The sequence below is a fragment of the Chlamydotis macqueenii genome, chromosome 1, assembly GCF_036417535.1.
Source record: "Chlamydotis macqueenii isolate bChlMac1 chromosome 1, bChlMac1.mat, whole genome shotgun sequence".
NCBI classification, from domain to species: Eukaryota; Metazoa; Chordata; class Aves; order Otidiformes; family Otididae; genus Chlamydotis; species Chlamydotis macqueenii.
In genome coordinates, this window is record NC_141556.1 from 57,688,613 (window position 1) to 57,709,935 (window position 21,323).

The window sequence follows — 21,323 nt, forward strand, 5'->3', positions numbered from 1 at the left end:
AATTATATTTGCCTTCTCTTATTGGGACTGTGGAATGTCATAGTATGTCAGTCTCCTGTCAGAAGGGGATAATTTTCTTTTTTTTTTTTCCAAAAAAAAGTCTTTTCCTATAATGCCGGAATATAGAAAATTTTATATGCCATATAACCATGATTGTAACAGTTCAGACTAGCTTCCTCTTCAAGTGCCCTTGCTTTTACTCATTTCAGATTGGAATATGAGTCCTTTCTTCTCCTTTAATAAAAAAAAAAATTAGTGCTTCAGGAGATCCAGACAGGAGGGCATGGTTGGGTGAATTCTAAAATAAGAGATGCCTAATGCTATTCCTTTTTAGAGACTGATATATTTGACATCTAAGGAAGAAAGCATAGGCCAGGAAGGGAACAAACTAACCAGAAAATGAGCATGAGGTTGAGGTGTACAGACCAAATGAGTGTTCCTTGTGTGCTCTATTGCACCGGGGACTTTCTCTAGAATATTGGTTATAATGGATAGCTAAATAAGGAGCCACAAAGCTGTGCAAGACCTTGAATGCAATAGGGAAGTGTCACAATGGGAATGTTTCAAAGTTTTTCAGACCATCTTGAACTTGATATTTATGTTCTGCAAGGTTGTTTTCAGCCTCACCTCATACAACCTGGAGCTTAAGGCTATGTGGCTTTTCCTTCAGTGCAGGAATTGCTGTTCTCATGTCCAAAAAGAGTCACTCTCCTCCTGCCCCCCACCTCCATAAACAGAGATAGGTCCTCTTAATGAATCCATATGTATAGCTAGAAGAGTTGAGGATCAAACTTGGACCTTGTAAAGCTGGTAGACTTATCTGTGCCAGGCTTTTTGCCTACCATCCCTGTAGCTGCTGTTAGTTGCGGAGCAGAGCTATTTGAAACAAGAATAAAAATACGAGATCTAGCAGAAGGCTGTTTGTACATGGTTGTAGTTTGGCACAGTAGGTTGAGCTGTAAGTGTCTAGAGAAACTTAATACCCTGCTGTAGTATAAAAATAATCTTTTTAAAAATGGTTTCCCAGATGTATTTGTGCCAATTCTTCATTCTTTCCAACATGAGCTGGAAGAAAATTATTATTAGTGATGCTGATATCAAAGCAAGTTCTCAGTTAATGTAAGCAAGAGTAATTGCTCCTGTAAGATTACTTTTTCCCACATATAGGCTAAATATTTGTCTCTAAAAGAGTGAAGCAGAACTGCATTCTTCTTCTCTGTATTTAGGTGTCATTGTTTTATTCCTTGTTCCTTCTTGTAATGAAATGAAACCTGGAGTTGACAAAGATGATAGGGAGTGCTAATTGGTATAGAACTGTGTATTGGAAGAGCTGCCTTACACTTCAGTGCCCCAGAGAGTTCGTGGCAGATATCTTTTTAGCCTTAAATCAAAATGTTAGGGAAGAGATAAAAAGTGACCCTGAGATAACAAGGACAGGCTGAAACTTTCCAAGCTCTTCCTCCCTCTCTTATACAATGTCCTTAGGGAATTCTGCGTGCCCGATCAGAACTTCAGCAGTCCATTGTGCCTCCTGAAAACAAGTCTTCCAGCAAAACAGCTCGAAGAGCAGGGATGGGCTGCAGTTTTCTGAACTACAGCTGTCTCCTTAAGTGGGATTACTTTGCTGAGTGGTCACGAAGAATGTGTTCTCCCCCTGGAATGTTTTCCTTGTGGGCACACTGTCTCTGGAAGAGGAATTCTCTCCTCTGCTGAGAAGGCATGTACTGTATGCGCACTAATGAGAAACAACAGTTGCAGAAAGTGTATTATGCAGGATTGTAAACTTTGAATATTTATTCAAAGTGAATGGGATTGGGTGGCAGCCAGCCTAGCTTTGTCATGCTAAAGACTGGACTTGAAATCAACGGAAGGCTACCCTCCCCCTCCCTAAACCAGTGTTTGGTGTGTTTAAACAATGTGCACAGGCTTCATAGAACTGATTAACTTTATTGGTGCCATGTACATGGTAGTGTGTCTTTGTGTCTCACTGAACCGAGAAGGTACAATTAAAATAGGGGTAAGCATACCCTCCCTAGCGTTAATTTAGCAGAACTATGCCTGGCCATATTTGCCCATAACCTACACTGGTTGATTTCTTTATGGTATGCAGTGTGGTTGCCAAAGATTGTTTCTGTGCTCGTGTAGCCCGTGATGAAGCCTGCAGTGTCCCATTTTCACTCTTTGGCACACAAAACTAGCCTCTTCAGATTGGCATTAATTTATGTTACAGCTACATGTGCTGTGCTTGTAGCTTCTGTTCTCCCAATCTTGCCATTTGTTTGAACATAATGGAGAGAAAAGGTGGCTACTAAGTGGCATGTAAGGGCAGTGCCTTGTAGGTGGCTTTGTGGCCTTTGCAATTTGCCATGGAAAGTCCCAGCTTTGCACAGCAAAACTCCTGTGTCAGCTGTTACAGTAGAATATGCAAGTGCTGCTTCACACATACCAGAAAGTGGTGCTTGACAGCTGATGAAGAGAGCTGGACACGCAGAAACTGAGCAACGTTTATTCCGTGTTCATTGTTCTGAGGGTACACGCCAGGTACCTTTAGGCCACCTGGAAGACAGAGAATTCCCTTCCACTTTTCTTCTGAATATGTGTAGTCTGGTCAATAGATCACTTGTGTATCATTTACACATGAGATAATTAGATTCCTCCTTCTTGATTCTTGGAGCCCTGTGCTTACAGAGAAGGCACTTTAGTGCTCTGCCTTGAGTTTAACTTACAGTAATAAACATGGTAGCTGGCAAGTCTGGGCAGCACTACAGTCAAACTGAATATGCGACAATAATTGCCAGCAATCTGCATTCCAGTTGTGAAATAAATCTTTCAACAATGTATTGTGTGCGTCAGACTGTGACTAGAGAGGAAAGCAGTGAACTACAGTAAGCCTAATAGCAGTCATTATGAATCCCAAATAAAGCTGAACTAGAAGAAATGAGTCTGTGTGGCAGCACAGCCTTCTGAACAGAAAGGGTAAGCGTAGCTGAATGCCCTCAGCTGAGGGGGCTATCTGTGAGGGAGTATTAGTTGCAAACTCGTGTACTTGCCTGATGCTGTATTCTCTAGTGGGATAACTGAAATTCATGATTCTTGAGTTCAGCCTGAAGCATCAGGCACTGGTATGTCACAATATACTGAACTTGAGAAACAAGCAGATATAACCAGTCCATCCATTCAGCTTCCTGCCTGTTTTTCTGCTTCCCTTCATTTCCCCCTCCCCTCTGCGATTCATTTCTCACCCTTAGTGATTCAGACTTCAGTTTTTATATAGGTGTTATTTACAAATTGGAGCAGTTTGTGCTAACAAGCTTCGCAGTTTTCTTGCCCATAAACATCCTGGCACGTGGAGCTGTGAAGTGTCAGCCTAGTATGTCCTAAACAGATGAGATCTGAAGAGTTTCTTAATGAATATAAAAGAATTATAGGGAGGGTTTTTTGATGAGTTAGGTTTTGGTTCTGCTGTTGTCAGTTCATGGTCACTGTAGACACTCTGGCCACTAAAGTCTACTTGCTGTGCTTTCTATCTGCATTTAATGCAACTGTTTCTGTTGATTTCATGAACTGTATGCAGCTGGCTGGGGAAAATGAAATAGTTGACTTTGCAAAAATAATGCAAGTATTAGCTGTTCAGATTGTACGCTTAACAAGGATTCCTGCCGTATGAGTGTTACTGACCAAACTTATTCTGAATCATTAGCTTCTTCTCAAAGTCAGATTATTTCTTAAATGCTCTGTATTAACAAAGAATCAAGTCTCTTCAGTTACAACTAAATTGTCCTCAGTGAAATGGGACTGTAAGTGACCAGTATTGCTGTGATTTCTATAGCGTGAAGGGCTTGTCTTGCCTGCAGAAATGGTGTACATTCCTTTTGGTCTGTGAAAGGGCTTTTTGTCTTGTATGCCATTCTCTCACAACCTGCTAAAGGTAAACAAGTTTGGAAAATGAAATGAGAACTGTGTTCCTGAAATACTTTTAAAATGCGTATAAACTGTATAAACAAAGGGAATTAACTTGTTTTAGTCTAAATGTGTTTGCTATTTACTGTTCATTCTTTTTATCACCCTGATCTGTAGGGTAGTTCTTCTTGCGCTGCTAGTGTAAAGGCCACTAGACAAACCATATGGGGGGATCATTTCATGTGAAATCGCAGGAAGTTTTTATAACAGTGTCTTACTGGTGGATATGAAGCAGAAGAAAACTTCTGGTAATTACCCACGTATGTCCCTTTTCACGCAGGCTAAGTCTTATAGCAAAGTTCTGAAATGATGACCTGAATCAGCAAGTAACAGTACGTGTATTTGGCTTTTTTATGTTCTCTATAGCCCAGTATTTCACAAACTTCTCATAGTTCATTAAAGCAGGGAAATAGTTTGTAATTAACGCTGTCTATTCCAATGGAGTAGTAATGCATCTTTTGTTGATTATGAGGCTGAAGCCTAAGAAGAACGGTGTGGGGATCCCTACTTTAATGGCAGTTCGAGTAACTCAAACTACAAGTGCTTTCCTTGCCTAGCTTGAGCTCTAATACTTGTTAATAAGTGTGATGCTTTAACTGTTTCCATTAATGCTCTTCTGAATATATTAATTCTATTTCTCCTTCAGCTAGTTACCTTGATAGTTTAGCATAGCCCAAGCTCATCTATTGAGCAGTGGCGCAGTCCCAGAAACAATTCTGTGGCTGCTGACGCAGTAAACATTGAGGGGAGATAATACAAATAGTTCTGGAAAATGAAATTGCAAACAGATAATGTTCTATGCTTTTAGCAATTACAAAACACTATAATCTAAAGGAAAGGACCTTATAGCAGAGACAGCTTTTAGACCTTTCCAAGCCAGAGGAGGTGTTTGTTTCCAGGTTTTTGGGAAGCACTTGATATTTAAGTAGGCAGAGAAGTGTCTCATAATTCAAGCCTTAAGGCTGTGGAGTTGTAGGAGGCTGAGGCAAACTTCTGTCCATATGATTGTATTAAAAAAAAAACTAGTTCAGAGGGAATGCATGGCATCTTAACTTAAAGCCAATGTTTAATTTTTCATCTCAAAAGAATCTGCAGGGAAATTTGTATGTAAAGGGTTCTTGATTTTTTTTTTTTAAGGTTGGACTGCATATTATTAATGTCTTAGTTGCTTCCTATTCATAACTTGTAGAGATTGCTGTGCCTCCATCTGTAACTGTATGGCATCTTTGTGGCAACTATGTAGTTAGTTAAATGGAAAAATAATGTCTTTAGGCACCTGAAATAATGGAAAAGAAGCAACACTTGATGAGCCTGTTTGTTAGACTGCTACAAACCACAATACAGGAGCATACTGAGTTAACAGGGAAGTGACTGTAATATTTCATTTTTGGAAACAATACTAGGAAGGAGGCGTTTGAACTCAAAACAAAAATGGTCTGTCTGCCTTCTGTATTTTTTGGTCGTCTTATCTATAGACTGGTGTTGTATTGAAAAGAATATTGTTAATGGTATTCTCATCTGACGGTTGCACAGTAGCCATGTAAAGATAAATGTCCTTGCCTCATGTAATTATCTACACCCAAAATGCTAACTACTAGGCAAACAAATTGCTTCCTAATTTGTTCCTGTAATGGTAATGACTTGCATTCACTGTGACTTGCAGTAAGGCTGCAAGAGCTTACTGGACTTACTTCCTTGACCACTTTTAAAGGGTTTTCAGAAATGCCCAGTGAAATGCAGCATAAGCTAGGAAGATAAGTTTTGGAGCCCATGAGATGGAACTTGCTGAATCTGATTCCTCTGGTACTGTTCTTGTGGAGAAGGCAAATTAATGGTTGGTTTGTGGTATTGCTAGTTTAGAGGCCCTGTGGGTTCGAAGTCAGCCTCGAGAATAGCACTAATACCATGTTATCTTAGCATGATCCTCCCATTTTTTTTTAGTTCTAGTACCTGAAGATTCTGTTCTGGAGCATATGAAAACTAGCTTGGGATGGTGATAACAAGACTGTTTGCTGCTGCCATGCAGTAGGGCAATTTTCAAGTCTGTTTAAAGTTTGAGGTGCAGACCATCTTTAAATCTCCTCACTATTTGGTAGTACTGACATAAAAAACCTAGTGTTTGGTGAGATTTTAGAATAGCTGCGTTAGGCTATTTCTCTTCCTGCTGTGGAAGTTGTTGTTTTCAGTCCTGGGAATAAAAAGTGATAGATGCTATAGGATTATTCCTTACTGGCTGAAGAACGCAGTCTTGCTGTACGTGAGAGAATTTGGGGTTCTCCTCCTGTGAGTAAATTGATTCATCTCCCTAGCTATCTTCTTTCCTTAGTTCTCTTCAGATCTAGAACTGGCTGCAGATACCCCTTGAAAGATTTCTTGTGATCTTATGTATTTTTTTATCCAAAAAAAAATTAGTCTTTATCCCAGAATAAATCTCCAAGGTGAATGCATGTACTCTTAACAGTAAAGAGGCGAGGAATATGTTTCAGTGTAATGTAGGACACTTCAGAGGGCTGGTTACTTAGGATTCCTCAGGAAATGATGAAACTGAATTTAGCTGAAACATTCTGCTTCTGTGTCCTGCCTGATTATAGCCAAAAAAGGCAACTGGTTAGATTCTGGGAGTTGCATAGGCAGGAAACTGTGTAATGGAGGGTAGAGCACAGCTGTTGCCTTGCCAAACCTGATACAACTCTCAACACAATTGAATATTTATTCCTTTTTTTTCTTTTTTTTTTTTTTTTTTCTTTTTCCCCCTCCTCCTTCCCTTCGCTCCCATTTCTTAACCCTTTGACCACAACCTGCAGATGGTACTCTACAATGTCATGGAGCCTCAATATCTTTTGTTAAATTTTTAATTTTCTCTATTTCCTGCATACTCTGTCAGGCTAGCTGTTGTAGTGTGGTCTTGGAGCTCTTGACAGCTCAGATTTTTCGTGGCAACCTCCTGATTGCTGCATCTTATCTCTGCAACAAATCTCTTCTTTGTGTACCCGTTATAATCTGGATTTTCAATAAAAATACGAGAAGCCAGATAGGAGGAGTTGCTCTGAGAAGCACCGTTGTGGTGCTTGAGGTGGAAGTGTCAGTGACCCTTGGGGAAGGAAAGATGATGTGAAGTGTGGGATAGCTGCTTGGCATATCCTGTAAGGCTGAAGACAAAGATTTTTAAACTCAAGCTAAAGGAAATGATTGTTTATAGAGTAATTTTCTCTTTGTTTGCTGAAGAATTTTTCACTGGGAATATACAGCTATCCATACAGACTCTGGCACAAAGTTGCACACCACCTACAGTGATATATTTGTTGAAAGGAATTTCCCTACATGCTTACAAATGACTGGTGTGGGCATTTGTGCCCATCATTATTAGAGCTGATGTTTTTCTGGCTTCATTCACTGCTTGCTAATGCTGGGACTCAACATCTATTATTGCTCTCATGAAAATTTGGGGAGTTGAACTGCTTCTGTCCTGCTCTCAATACCTTTTTGACTGCTGTACCCATAGTCAGACTTCACCTATTTGATTTGCAGGCTGGTTTGTAAATATGAGTATGTTCTGTAGGAAAAATTATCCTGACAGCCTTCCATTACATTAATATTGATATTTTCATTTCCTGTTCTTTTGGTGATAAACTGCTCTAGTGTCTAAGTTATGAAAAACATATATTGAGGACACTGGTATTTTTGTGAGGAAGCATCCCAGAAGTCATGTTTATGGGACCTTGTAAAGAGGCTACTGTTACATGGTTAATGAGCCTTGACGCATGCAGTCCTTTCTTCTGATTGAAAGGATTTCTGAATGGCACCAATAAAATTGCTGCCTTATAAACTAGAAAATCCCTGACAGTAGTGTTCTGGTTTTGATGAAACACTCAATCTAGGGTGCCATTTTCTGAGCATACTGCCTAAATCTCCCTCTTGCAGGGGTGGTATACTCTCCTCTACCTGACCACAGCTTTGTAGAAGACATCCAAATATAGGATTTATGGCTGTAAAACTTTGTCTGACCACAGGTTTATTCTGTTACTGTCTTGGAGGTATTTTGCTGAGCATTATCTAGGAAGAAGATATAAACTTGTGGGCTGAGATTTGCTGCTAAGTTGGCAATGGAAAGCATCTAATGTTGGTCTTAACTGTTATCAAATTATCGATGATGTCTTTTAGAAGCAAAGTGCATCTCATGTATCGTCTAGATTGGTATATGGTATATTTCTGGGCAGTTTTGGTATTTGATTTGTAGCTTATCAGAACAAGGAGACAGGAAGTAAAAATGTAGATTAAACATTGATTATATTTCGGAGCTAATATCTCTAGCAGTAGAGGAGTCAAGGGCTAATCTTGACCTGAATGTTACTGATATAGTACCTGATGCTATGAGTATTGTCACATCTTAAAAACTGGTACTTTCCACTTTAATGTACTTTCTCTTTTCTGCCAAATAATGGCTTCCAAATGCTTAACGGTCAGTGTTTTGTTGTAGGTTTTGGTTTTTGCTTTTTGTTTGGTGTTTTGTTTTTGTTTTTTTTTTTTTTTTTAAACTGCTTGCTAGTTTGGTTTTTTCATCCTCTTGGCAAGCAAAACCTTGACCTTATTGGAAGTTTGACAACTTACCAGTGCTTACTAACATGAAACTAAAGGAGGGGGAGGCATGCTGTGATGACCAGGGACTCGGAGTACTTAGCATGTGCTTGTCTGCCTCTAAGACTTTGCAAGGCAACTTGAGGCTTTAAAAATATCTAAAAATATATTGATTTTTCTCCCTCCCCTCTTTTTCTTTTTCGCAGGTCCCCAATTCTAAAACACAATGTCGCAAAGAGATGCAGATAAGTACCTTTATGTGGACAAAAACATCATTAATAACCCCTTGACTCAGGCTGACTGGGCAGCTAAGAAGCTGGTATGGGTTCCCTCAGAGAAAAATGGGTTTGAGGCAGCTAGCCTGAAGGAGGAAGTAGGAGATGAGGCCATCGTGGAACTGGCAGAGAATGGGAAGAAAGTGAAAGTAAATAAGGATGACATCCAGAAGATGAACCCCCCCAAATTCTCTAAAGTGGAAGATATGGCAGAGCTGACATGCCTGAATGAGGCTTCTGTGCTTCACAACTTGAAGGAGAGATACTACTCGGGACTGATCTATGTAAGTAAACTTGTCTATTGGGGTAAGAGTTCTTGATTACGTAGTATGTGAACTTACTGTAATAATTTTGCTTCTAAAATGTGTATGTTAACCTTTCATTGCCCCAGTATGCTACTGTCATGTGACTTAGCTTCTTCCCTCTACTTAAAATTTTTTCTCTAAACTATGCCAATCCCCCTCTGGTTAATGTTGAAGCTTTCAAGGAATGCTGTGGTAAATCTGTCCTTAACATTTTAATGTCTTCATTTGCAGGATGTTTTGAATGCCATTTAACTTTCTTTTAGCAAGAAGTGAGAGCAGTTGGAAAGTGGTAAACAGGGAGTCTGATCTGAACTGAACCAAATAATAATAAAAACACAGTCCTAATATGCCTAACATCTGAATTGCTTTTTTTTTCCCCCATGTCTGGAGCTTCAGTGGGAAAGAATGCTAATGACAACTTTTTTGTGTTACAAAAATTATGGATCTTGGAGTGCCTTGGTAGAGAAGGCATATGTGTGTCTGCATGTGCTTACAGATAGGAAATATTTGCTTTTCTTTCCACCACAAAATGGACAAGAGCAGAGATTCTTGCTTCTTACTGCTGTGGAAATGACAGACACACCATTTATGGGAACAATGTCATACCCAATGAAGCGTGCACTAACTGCTTCACCGAATACCAAATGCAATAAATAAGGAAAGGTAGAGAAGGAGAACTTGGAACCTTGACCTGATTCTTCAGTTCCCTTCTGATTTTCCTCTTCATGCGGCCTCTGTTTAACCAGCATATGTTGTTCGTGATAGCCTCTACTTTATTCATACTCTGCAGGCATAGAATGAATTATTGAACTCAGCAATAATGTAAAATTTGGGTGCAGTGACTGGTTAAAACACAAACTAGTGTGTCTTGGTTTATTTTTCTCAGACTACACTCTGCTTTCAGAATTAAAATGGAACTGCCTCAGATGGAATCCCGAGGGATGTGGAAATGCCGGATGTTCGGTATTTTTAGGCACTATGAAATCTTCACAGTAAATTAGAAGATCTATTAAAATAAAAGATATTAAAGAATAAATTTAGTCTGTAAACATGTATATTAATACAGTCCTTGAAGAAAGCCTACCTGGATCTCGCCCCGTCCCTCCACACACAGACACACTTTTTGTGCTGCCAAAACCCAAAAGCTGCCTCTCTTGTCATATGGAGAAGACGACATAGATAAAAATTCTCTGCATTACCTATCTGTATACTTTGTCATTCCCAAAGGGATATAGTATTTTATGTAGTCATCTTATGTGGCAAGCTATAGATGATCTCTTCTGCCCTCACAGGGGCTGGTGGCATCTAAGAAACCACATGGCAGGAATTCTCCCTAGCTATCCCTCTTGGGTAGAAACCTTTGTGAACTGTTGCCTCCTAAGTTAAGGAGCTCTGGCTAGTGCTGTGACCACTGCTCTTCTGGAGTGGAATGAAGGCATATAGGCAACTGTTGCAGAAATTATCAGACAACATCTGAAGGATGTGAAGCTGATATAAATTTAGTCTGACTTTCACCCTCTGATGTCAAAACTTTGAGACCTAATGTGGAGGTTGATGCAGTTAATTTTCCTGTGTAGTCAATAACTCCATTGTCTATTGGTCAAAATCTATTCTCAGAGAGCAGCAGCTTGGTATTGAGATGAAATAGGGTCTGCAAGATCATGTGTAATGATGTGCAATGTTCCTTCTAGAACAGGAAACATTGCTAGGTTATGTAATAAGTTGTTGAAAATAGTTCAACAGCATCTCAAAGTCTGTTGCGCGCTATGTAATGGACTGTTTCATGTATCTTGCAAGATATCCTTTGAAATTTCAGACATAGTCTGTGGCTGTAATAAATTGAGTTCTTCTAATTGGATTGAAAGAAGTATTAAAAAATCCCCACACCCTTCACCCAGGTAAACCTAGCATGGTAATGTTCTGTTATAGAACCTTAGTCTTGCCAAAACCGTGTTTCTGTGCACTTGTGAAACGGACTGATCTCACTTGTCAGCAGTTCTCAGCAAGTCAGGAGATTAATGCGAAGGCTTAAAATACTTTCATTGTAGTGGCTGTTAGTTGATCATTAATCCTTTTGAAGAAAAAGAATACACGCAATGTATCTCTAGCGTAGATGTCTGGAAAGATCGTACGCATAATTTAGTTCTACTCATGTCCTTTCTCTCTTCTTTACCAGCAGGGCTGTGTGTTTTTGTGGTGCTTTTGTTTTCTTTTTTTTTTTTTTTTTTTAACTTTATTTTTCTATCTACCTATCCTATAAAAGGAAGGGGGAAATCTTATGGCTGGAGCCGACAAATTTTGAACAGGGAGCATCAAACACTTGAAGAACCAAGACCTTGAATCTGACACCAGTTTACTGTTTCCATGTGTTGATTGGTTCTGCGCTGAGGTGACTTGCTAATAGAATGGCTTTCATATTAACCCTTGCTCTTCAGAATGCTTTGTCAGAAGATGATTTTTCAACTTCTGTGTTGCTTACCTGAACTGCCTTTTTTGTATTCAGTGTGAAACTCAAAACTCAACCTTACATGTTCCAGTTATTTAACTGAAGTTAACATTTGCTGGAAAATAAATTCTTATGCTGTCAGCTTTGTGTCATGTGCAGGCAGTCCATTCAGCTCTTCAGAGCTAGTTTAGCAGTTAGAAAAATAAAACTAGTTCCAGTTTGGTCCACGTGTCCTTTGAAATAGCAAAAGGTAATGCCAAAATTCCGTTTTGAGATACTAGTGTCTGAAACAAAGTACAGATTTCCAAGCCAGAGATGCTTGTAATAGACTAGCCTTTTAGTTTGAGCCTTGGGTTCAATTCAGAGATTTATGCATGTAAGTCTTTATTTCTACTTTAATAAGATGAAGATGACTTTCGTCTTCTCTGTGGTAGGGGCTGGCAGCTTCTGCTTGATATAATTCAGCTTGCTTCCTATACAAAACTCAGTCAGTGTGCTTGACCAGCTGTCTTGACATGGTGGTCTCGCTCAGTTGCCTATCCCAGCCATTATTAGTTGCCTCTCTTTATTAGACAAAAATATTACCTCACACATCTATCTGAGATCATTATACTGCAAGGAGACTTCTCTTAGGTATTTCTCCTGGCAACCACAATGCTGGAAGAAGATGGTGACTTCTTCCTGCATACCTGCTTCATGGCTTCATCACTCTAATTGAAATTAATGTCTTCCATTTTCTAAACTTATGCTCTCATCTGTAAGACTGCTTCAGTCCACATTCAGACCTTTACACTATTCTTACCTGAAAAGTGACAATTCCAATTTGTCAGGAAACGTGGCTGTAAAATGTCACAAACAAGAAAACTTTACATTCTTTGTGGAATATTACCACAGTATTTGCTACCACTTTTCCTTTCCTCTCATTTCTAATCTCCCAAAAGCAGCAAACAGCCATTTACCTTTCTTAACATCTTCAAAGGAGATGTAGATTTGGTCTGTGACATGAGTTACAGTTTAGTTGAAGGGAGGAACAGGGACTATATAGGGCATCTTCTTTTAATTACTACGTGCGTGTGGCTGCTGACATGGGATTTGAGGCAAGATGGTTGCTAATGCAGACAGCTGCAACTGGCAGCCTAGAGGGTTTTTGTTTACTTGTTTTCCAGAAATCTGATAAAATAAGAGCTTTTCTTCTAACACTTCAGTTGACTCCAATGTCAATTATTTCCATGCCAGTATAAGGAAAAAGTGTATTACATGTACTGTGAACACGCTACTCCTGGGTAGATTCCTTCCTACCTCTTGTTCCTATTCTGTCTTCCACCACTGTGGAAGTCAAAAGTCAGGAAAGCATGACCCAGTCTTTCAGTTGCTATTCTGTGCTGTACAAGTACTGTCTGACATGATGGAGAACTAAGGCTGAGCCAAAAGGAACTAGCATTACCAAGTTGGTTTCTGCAAACTCCTTAAACTGTTCCTTTCAAGCGCCACCTCAAAGCCAACCTGACTACAATGTCTCACTGAAGCTAGCTTCCTGGAACTGTAGAAGTGCTAGACTAAAAGATTTTTAGCCAACTTTCATATCTTTTTCCGAAGTGGGAAACTAATAGTATTTTCTGTAAGCTATTCAAATTTTCCTCAAATATTAAAAAAAAAAAAAAAAAAAATCTGGAAACATTTCCTGGTAGTTTATACTGGAGGATGGAAGAGTAACCTTAAATACCTATAAAAATGTTGCTTTCTCAAAGATATAGGGTGAAAGCTGTGTCTGAATCTGCTGCATGTAAGAGTGGGCGAATTACTTAACCTTAAGCCAGCATGTAGAAAACTTGGATACAAGACTGTAAACTGTGTAGTCGATGCTATTTTCACCCTTCGATCACTGTCATCTAATCCTTACCTTTATCTAGCTAAAGAGACTAAATCTGATTAAGTACTCTTGGCGCTCATTGTGGAAAACTCTTTACCACTCCGAAGCACTCTTCATTGAGCAAACAATCGAAGAGATGGTAGCAATAGCAATAGTGCAAAATAACCTCTCTTCTGGTAGCATGGCAAGTTGCTGTTGAAAGCTACTCCTATCCAGATGTTTGAAACAGCTGCCTCTAAAATTGACAAGGAACTAGAGTAGCTCTAAAACCCAGGAACAAGGCTTGGAATGCTATTCTTAGAATATCTAGGCAATATCTAAGAAGCCTCTGCTTTTTCTGTTCCCTTTGAAAGTAAAATGTTTGTTAGGGTTGTTTTGTGGTGTTGTTTTGTTTTTTGTTTTTTGGTTTTTTTTTGTTAGAGGGATTTTTTTTTAAAATCTAGTTCTAGTTATACTTTTTACATTAGAAATCATGAAAATGCTCAAGCTGGAAGGCCTGAACAGGCCGTCTAATCCAACTTCTTGTTCAGAGCAGGATCAACACTGTATTCAGCCTAGTCCAGTGATCTTGAAAACCTCTAAGGAGTATACTTCTATTTTTGTTAGTAACTATTTTGGTTTATTATGTTGTAGTTGATCCATTACTGGATAAATCCATGTAAACATGAGGCGGAACATAATAAAATGCATGTTTCTATGAGCTGAGTACCTACCTTATATAATTAAATGGACACTTGACTTGAATATAGGAACTTTAATGGAAGAAAAGCCAATCCTAATGGACTGTTAATTAGCTAGGGAGCAGGCCAGTTTGATATCAGTGTGACTAATGAGTCAGTTGATGCTCTGTGCATACTTGGAAAGGTTGAGTACTAATCAAGTTGATATGACTTTAGCTATTGCTCAGATTCTAATATTGCTTAGTGGGAAGCATCCCATGTGGTATCACTGGAAGAAGCACTTAAAAAAGGACTGATTTTTTTTTGTTTGTTTTTCCAATAAATATGTTAAAATGTGCAAGTAGACAAAATTTTTAATTCCTGTCTTTATTTGCTGGGATGTTTTCTTTCCAGACCTACTCAGGCCTGTTCTGTGTGGTAATCAATCCTTACAAGAACCTGCCCATATACTCAGAAGAAATAGTGGAGATGTACAAAGGCAAAAAGAGACATGAGATGCCCCCTCATATCTATGCCATCACAGACACAGCCTACAGGAGTATGATGCAAGGTGAGTGCTGACTGAGATAATGACTCTTGTTGAAATCACAAATCAACGTTGCAGTCAAAACGCTGTAGGAGAAAAACTTGCTGTTATCAAAAGGCATTGTTGCACCCTCTGTCCTTGCTTAAAGACACATGACACCTGCTTGGTACCAGCTCTTATGTTCAAGTGAATAGCTTTCTCCTGCTCTAGTGGATTGAAGAACCTTACAAAGGGTCTGGCAAGAGTTAAGCTTGGCATAAAGAACAGACTGGTGTGAATGCATGGGGTTACAGAAGCAGGCAAGGAGAACTGAGGTAGTGAACTTTCCCTCTCAGTGATGACCCTATAGAACAATAGCTGTAGAAGGCCAGGTATGTATATTGGTTAATGGAGGCTTTTAACAAAAATATTTCAAGTCCAGTCATACAGCCTGGTTAGGTGAAATAAGCTTAGTGTGACCTGCATTTTGAAATGTGATGGTCAGTGGTAGTTTTACTGATCAGGAGTTGTTTGGTTACATTCTTGTTCTGTAAAGGATAAAAGTATCAGGCAATATTAAATACATCTGTTGGCTTTTCATAGAATAAAAGAAAGCAAGTGGATTGACCTATTTTTTTCCCTGTGTATACAAATGTGAAGTAAAGAACCACGTATATTGTCTACTGCTTGTTTGTCACTTGACAACTTTTAAATACGAAGCTCTGATGTCCTGTGCATATCCCCCCTTCTGAGAGGAGGTCTTTCACAGAGTCAGTGCTTGTGTCTGGCATGCTTGGAGAGTGTTCAGGTATGAGGTATTTTGTGCTTTTCTTCCTATTTGTAGCTGGGTTATATGATGAGGCACGCTTTGTAACATTTAAAGGATAAAATGGACAGTTTGCTTTGGCATGGCTTGTATGAATTTGACTAGTCCTTTATTTTCTGTTAACTAGCCATGGTTAAGGTGTTTCTCTCTCCTAGGTCTTGGCAATTAGCCTCGCTGTTTTGAACAAAGGGCAGTTATAATAAAACCATGCTTTAAAATTGTAATTAGACTGAGTTTTAAAGAGTTCTGCTTTTTCCCTGCCCTTACTACCCACTTGCACTTTCAAACACAAGAGGACTATAACAATATGGTTTCTCAGAGTGGAAAGGGAGCAAGAAAAACTTTCACTTGCCTGAGTTAGTGACTTTAAACTAATTTTACGTGTTGGTAAAGTGTAGTGCCATGCAGAGCACATGGGAGAGCTAACATGATGGATCAATTAAGCAATATTGATTAAAGCCTTGAATGGGGAGGGGTGAGCTGTACAGTCACACTGCAGTGGACTGGTGGCAGGGTACTGATGGCAATTCATTGAAGATGTGGCAGCTCTTGAAGTACAGCTATACTACTGACATATTACTCTGGAAGGAATCCAGAGGGAAAAAATATGAACCTGGACCTATATAGAACCTCACTTCCTTCAGACAAAGACTAGATCTGCCATGAATGACAAGGAGAGCTGCACTGCCTATACTATACATGGCAACATGGTTGTCCATAAACCTCTTATCACTGTTTCACTTCCTTTATTACTTCCTTTTCTTCCTTGCCCACTCCTTGTCAGCTGAAATACCAGCATATATTTTCCTTAAACAAGCTACTGACTTAACCATGCTAGAGTTACTGTTCCCTAAAAAGAAATCTCTCCTACATAGCATCAGAAACAGTTTCATTTGGCATTGTTGTAAGGAGACTGAAGAAGTCCTTTTCCCACTATAGACAACAGTTACATTATTTGGAACTGCGCATGCGTGCATCTTGTCCTTCATCCCTGACAGATACATAGTATGTGGCAGTGGATATCCAGACATTTGCGATTCTACAACAAGGGACAGGTGACCTTTCCTGGTCTGGTAACGGTTCAGAGCTAGTGATTAATCTACATGGATATTTCCTTTCCTTTTTGAAGAGAAGGTATCTCTGTTAGACCACTGCTTGAGTGATGTCTAAAACTCAGAAATGGCAGACTTGAATTGCTTTGGTGCAAAGAGCTAAAGAATGGCAGCCCTGCCTCTGTTTTCCTAGCACAGGAAAGTTGTGCTGAGCTCTGCTGGAGCTCTGCTTTCCCAGGACAATTGTAGCTATGCAATATTCTCAGTAGTGTTGACAGTCTAGAAGTTTACCCCAGCTCTTCTTTGCCTGGTTTGAGATACCTTGTTGCTGACTTCTGAAATGCTTGTTGGCCGTGAATATCACTCCCAGTTAGCGTTTTAATTAGCCTACTTTGACCTGTTTAACTAGATTGGGAAAGATTTTTGTGTGTCTGTGTTGCTTCACATGTGTATGTGTGCTAGCAAGAACCTTAGAGATTTGTTTTAGGGTTATTTGCTGCCTTGTTTCCTTATTGCAAAGAGTAACAGTAGCATTCTGATGTCTGCTATTGGGAATGAAGGGGAGTAGGTTGTTGTAGTGTCTCTGGTCTTGGCTAGCCTCTGGGGCAATGGAAAGCAACATTCCTGTTCCACTTTCTCAGTTTTGCTTAGCGGTGGGGGAGGCTTGGTGCCAGTGGTATGGCAGGAATCTGTACAAAGAACAGAAGATGAAAGGGTCCAGTGCTCCACATGAGCCGGAGGCATTTAGGATTAGGCTGCCTTCCCTAGGTTACTTTTAGAGCCCTGAAGACAGGGAATCCTTCATGGTCTGGAGAAGGATAGCAAGCCATTGACTCTGACTTTTGTTAGCGTGGGGTATAGTTATCTCTTAAGCTGAGAGAGTGGAAAAGCCTTGCATGTTAATTGATTTGGACTCCGAATTTTTTTGGTTTTCAGTCAATTTATGGTATTCTAATAAACAGGCCATTCAAAGGGGTGTTTGTCCGGAAAGGAATTGTGAAGGGAGAGGACGATGATAGCTTTATTCTAACCTCTGCTAATCTAGAAACTATTTAAGCCTTTTCAGACATCTATGCTGATGCACTATGAGTGAGCTTGGTCCTCTTTTTGTGTGTACCCTGGTTACTACATTCACAGAAGTGTCGTGGCATTTATGTATTCCAAGAGGTCAAACTGCTTTTTGTTAAATCTCACCTTGAAACAATAACATGATAGAAAATGTGTTAAGTGGGGTTTTTTTGTTGTTTTTTTTTTTTGTTGTTGGTTTTTTTTTTTTCCCCTCCTTTCTCCAACCCAAGACATTAAAACTCAGAAATGAGATGAAAACATTACTTTGCTCATGGTACTTGGAGAGACTTCCTGTGCTTCAAGAGCAGAACTCTGAAGGAAAAAAAAAAAAGTGTGACATTTTTGTTTTGAGAGAAAACAACCATTTATCTTAATGTTTCTGTTCCCTGGGTAACCTGGATGCCAGCAGCCTCAGGTCTGACTGCTTTCAGAAGAATTACTCTTCTGCTGCTGATGATTGAAGCTTAGTGCCTGTAAGTGGAGTGGTGTCTTGAGCAAACAAATCATTATTCTAATTCAGCAGGTGTACACTGAAGGGGTACATTCTTTACCTCAATTCATAGTTTCCAGGGGATCTATTGAGAAAAAGGTATTTTAAAGCTGCTAAACAGCACCTGTTCGTCTATTTGGAATGCATATAGGGAGTTTTCTACATCAAATACTGATAGAAGCTAGAAATTTCATTGGTGTCTGGAGCATGACGGCTATTTTAATGCCAGTATCTGAAACTTTTATAATAGGTTAGATCAGTATGGTTATTCTGGTCTCCAAAGCTCAACCTGCTCAACTAAGAGACAGGTAGGAGAGGGAACAGACAGCACATTGCTAATGAATATACTACACCTCCTTTCTCATCCAGTTTCTCCACGTATTAGCGTAGGTTCACTGAACAAAATTCTTTAAAATCATTGTGCAGTGCTTAAATCCTCCTTGACCTTGGTGGATTATTCTGCAAAGGAGCCTGTGCAGCCAGCACCTTGCTGGTATTCACTTGGGAGTTAGGTAGTCTCTGGGTTCGGACTTCAGAAGAAAAAGTTTTTGAAGCACGGGAACTTCATTATTTTTGTTGGCCTTGTTACATTAAGGAAGGAAATAGTATTAGCTATTGTAAGGCAAAGCACTTGCTGTTGTAGACCTTCACATGTACCTCAGGCTCAGTTGTCATTTTCACAAGAAACAACCCTCTAGATCTGCTTCTATAGGATATGACCTTGAAGTATTTTATTTGTAATTCTTAGATGTTTGTCTTTCTTCAGTTTCTGAGCTAGTAGAACACTTCTATTTTAAATTCCTTGGTCTCAAGTCTTTTCTCAGCTTGTTTCTTAGCATTGGTCTGCTATGCTGCACTGTATATTGCACTGTCCCAAAGTGCATCTCTATATCCTATACAATATTTTGTGTGTGCTTACCAATTTAGGGATGCTTGATTAACAGAACTGTTTAGATTATGTAGCAGCACAGATATCTCTTTCAAGTTGCGTGTAAAGGTCAAGTTCTGTTTCCACTAAAGCCAAAGGAATATAGCCTATGTTTTCTCTAGTTTGTTCCCAAGACTTTCCCAAATTCCTGATGCAAAGGACAATGTTAAGTCTGGCTGCTAATTATGGAGGATGTTCATTTGATTATGTTTGTAAACAAATTGCAAGAAAAGGTGTACGTAGTTTCTGGTTTTTCTTAAGACATGTTTTACATGCTTTGAATTACTTGAGATTTCTAACTGCAGGTCTAGAAATCTGTGTCTTGAAATGCGGTTTTCAGTAGAACAGGGACCTAAAAAAGAGTCCGTTGCCCACTTGTTTTTCAGTAGTTACCACACCCTTTTTGCTTCATTCTTGTAAAGCAGAGCAGGAGATCTCTGGCAGTCACTGGTTCAGCCCTTGCTGTCAGTCTGCCTGCAGTTCACTGGTTTAGTATTATGAGCTGCCTGAGCTTTTGCAGGCTGTATACCAGTTTTTCTTTCCTGTCAGAACTTCATAAACATTTGTGTAACCTAAAATTACAGCCTAACTTATTTTCCTGTTTTGCTATCTCCAGATTCAGTTAAGGAATGCTAGAGAAAGGGATATGGGCTCTAGTTCAAAAATGGCTTGGGGAAATAAATATTTGCATTTGACCTAGTAGGATGAATTTCATTTTTTGAAATGAAACTTAAGTTTTCTCTTTGACTGTCCTCAAACTTCAGATAGTGCAAAGCTGAATCTTGGCACTGCAGTGTTCCTGCCAACTCAAATGATTTTTCTCCTTTTTTACATCTTTAAGTTCTATTGTTGAGAGCTGTCTTGCATATGCTATGTTTGTCCTTCATTTGATTTCTTTCTTTTTCTTTTTTCTTTTTTTTTTTTGTCTACTTGATGATAGGTTGTTAGCCTTTTGAAACTTCTCTATAATGCATTCCTTAAATGATAATGCGAAAGCACGCGCTCAGGCTTCTAGTGTTCCCCTGAAGTGTTTTTGATCCTACTGAAACCAGCATGTAGGTTAAAGCACCACAGTGAACATATTTGATAAGATTTTGTGCCGGAGGGGTTGTTCTGAGTAGCAGAGTGTGTCAAGTGCCTGGGGTTCCTCCTGTGTTAGAGGCCTGAGGGAAGGACATTGCTTGTAAAACTATGCTGAGGCCGGAAGAGAAGTTTGAGGAGGGACTGAGGAGCTGAAACTACTACATGGTTGAAGCACTTACATGCAGTTAAGGCTATATTCTTCCTTTAGGTCACCTCTCTAACTTGGTCAGCCAGCCAGCTGCCTAAGCTGGGCTACAGGCATTCACTGGCTGGGGGATGCTGGGGGAGCAGTGTAGTAACGGAAACCTAGCCGACCAGGCTGCTCAGTTCTGCCAGATGCTCAGTGGTTAGGAGGTGGGCGGTACCATCTAGCTATGGTTAAGCTTTTAGCCTTAATGAGTCAGCTATAGGCAGGGGATTGCAAGCCAAGCCTTTGCCTTTCAGCTACACTTCCTCTTAGCTGGAGGGATGATGTCACCATTGTGTGAATGCTATATTACTTCTCCTTTTATGGAGATGAACAGGCTTGAAACGGAGTCACTCATGAGGAAGTGGGTGATAAAGGCCTGCTAGGATGTTCTGTAGCTGAGATACTGAGCTAAATTGTACATTCTCTTCCAGTCTCCCAACCTTTTTTCTTCTCCCATCCCAAAACATCTGAAAACAAAATTCAGGAGTTTGGGGCTCTATTAATTTATCAATTATGCTAATATATCCGACCACAGCAGTTCAGCATTCATTTAGATTTGTTGTTTTGCAGTGGAATATTTGGGTGAGGACTTTTTATGTACAAGATGTCTCTCTTGTGAAAACAAATTTCGGTTTAATTAAGTTTTTAATGCAGCTGAAGGTCCTGGAAGCAGTCTAAAATTAAGTATTTTATTTTTGGACTGAAGAAAGTCAAGAATGAGTTAGATATTGTGGGGTTTTTAATATAGTAAAATTAATCTACTGATCATCTTATACCATTCTACTGTATAGCTTAAATTTGAAGGACGTTTTACTTCCTGAATCTCTGGATGCTTGAGGCTGCTGCTTCTTATGATCACTTGAATACTACGGTGATCAGAGCTAACGAAGAGCCTAGATAAAAAGCTTTCCTTGCCAGCTGCTCTGAAATACAGAACTGTTGCTATAATTAAGTAATGAGTTGTTATTCTGGATTGTTTTTAATAAGTGACTCTGTTTAGAATTGAAAAGCAGATGCAGATTTCTTGTAATCAGGCATTTCTTGATTGTGTTATTATAAGCAACCGAGTT

At 39.4% G+C, this 21,323-nt stretch overlaps 1 protein-coding gene across 1 annotated transcript in view; it reads left to right on the forward strand.

The window, feature by feature from the left end:
- The window catches only part of MYH9 (myosin heavy chain 9), a 72,474-nt gene that overhangs the window by 7,255 nt on the left and 43,896 nt on the right, over nt 1–21,323 (forward strand). Inside the window, exons 2-3 of the mRNA XM_086753621.1 lie at nt 8,742–9,094; nt 14,505–14,661. Of these exons, the coding sequence (XP_086609747.1) occupies nt 8,762–9,094; nt 14,505–14,661 (490 nt within the window). The 5' untranslated portion in view covers nt 8,742–8,761. The remainder of the gene's footprint in view (nt 1–8,741; nt 9,095–14,504; nt 14,662–21,323) is intronic.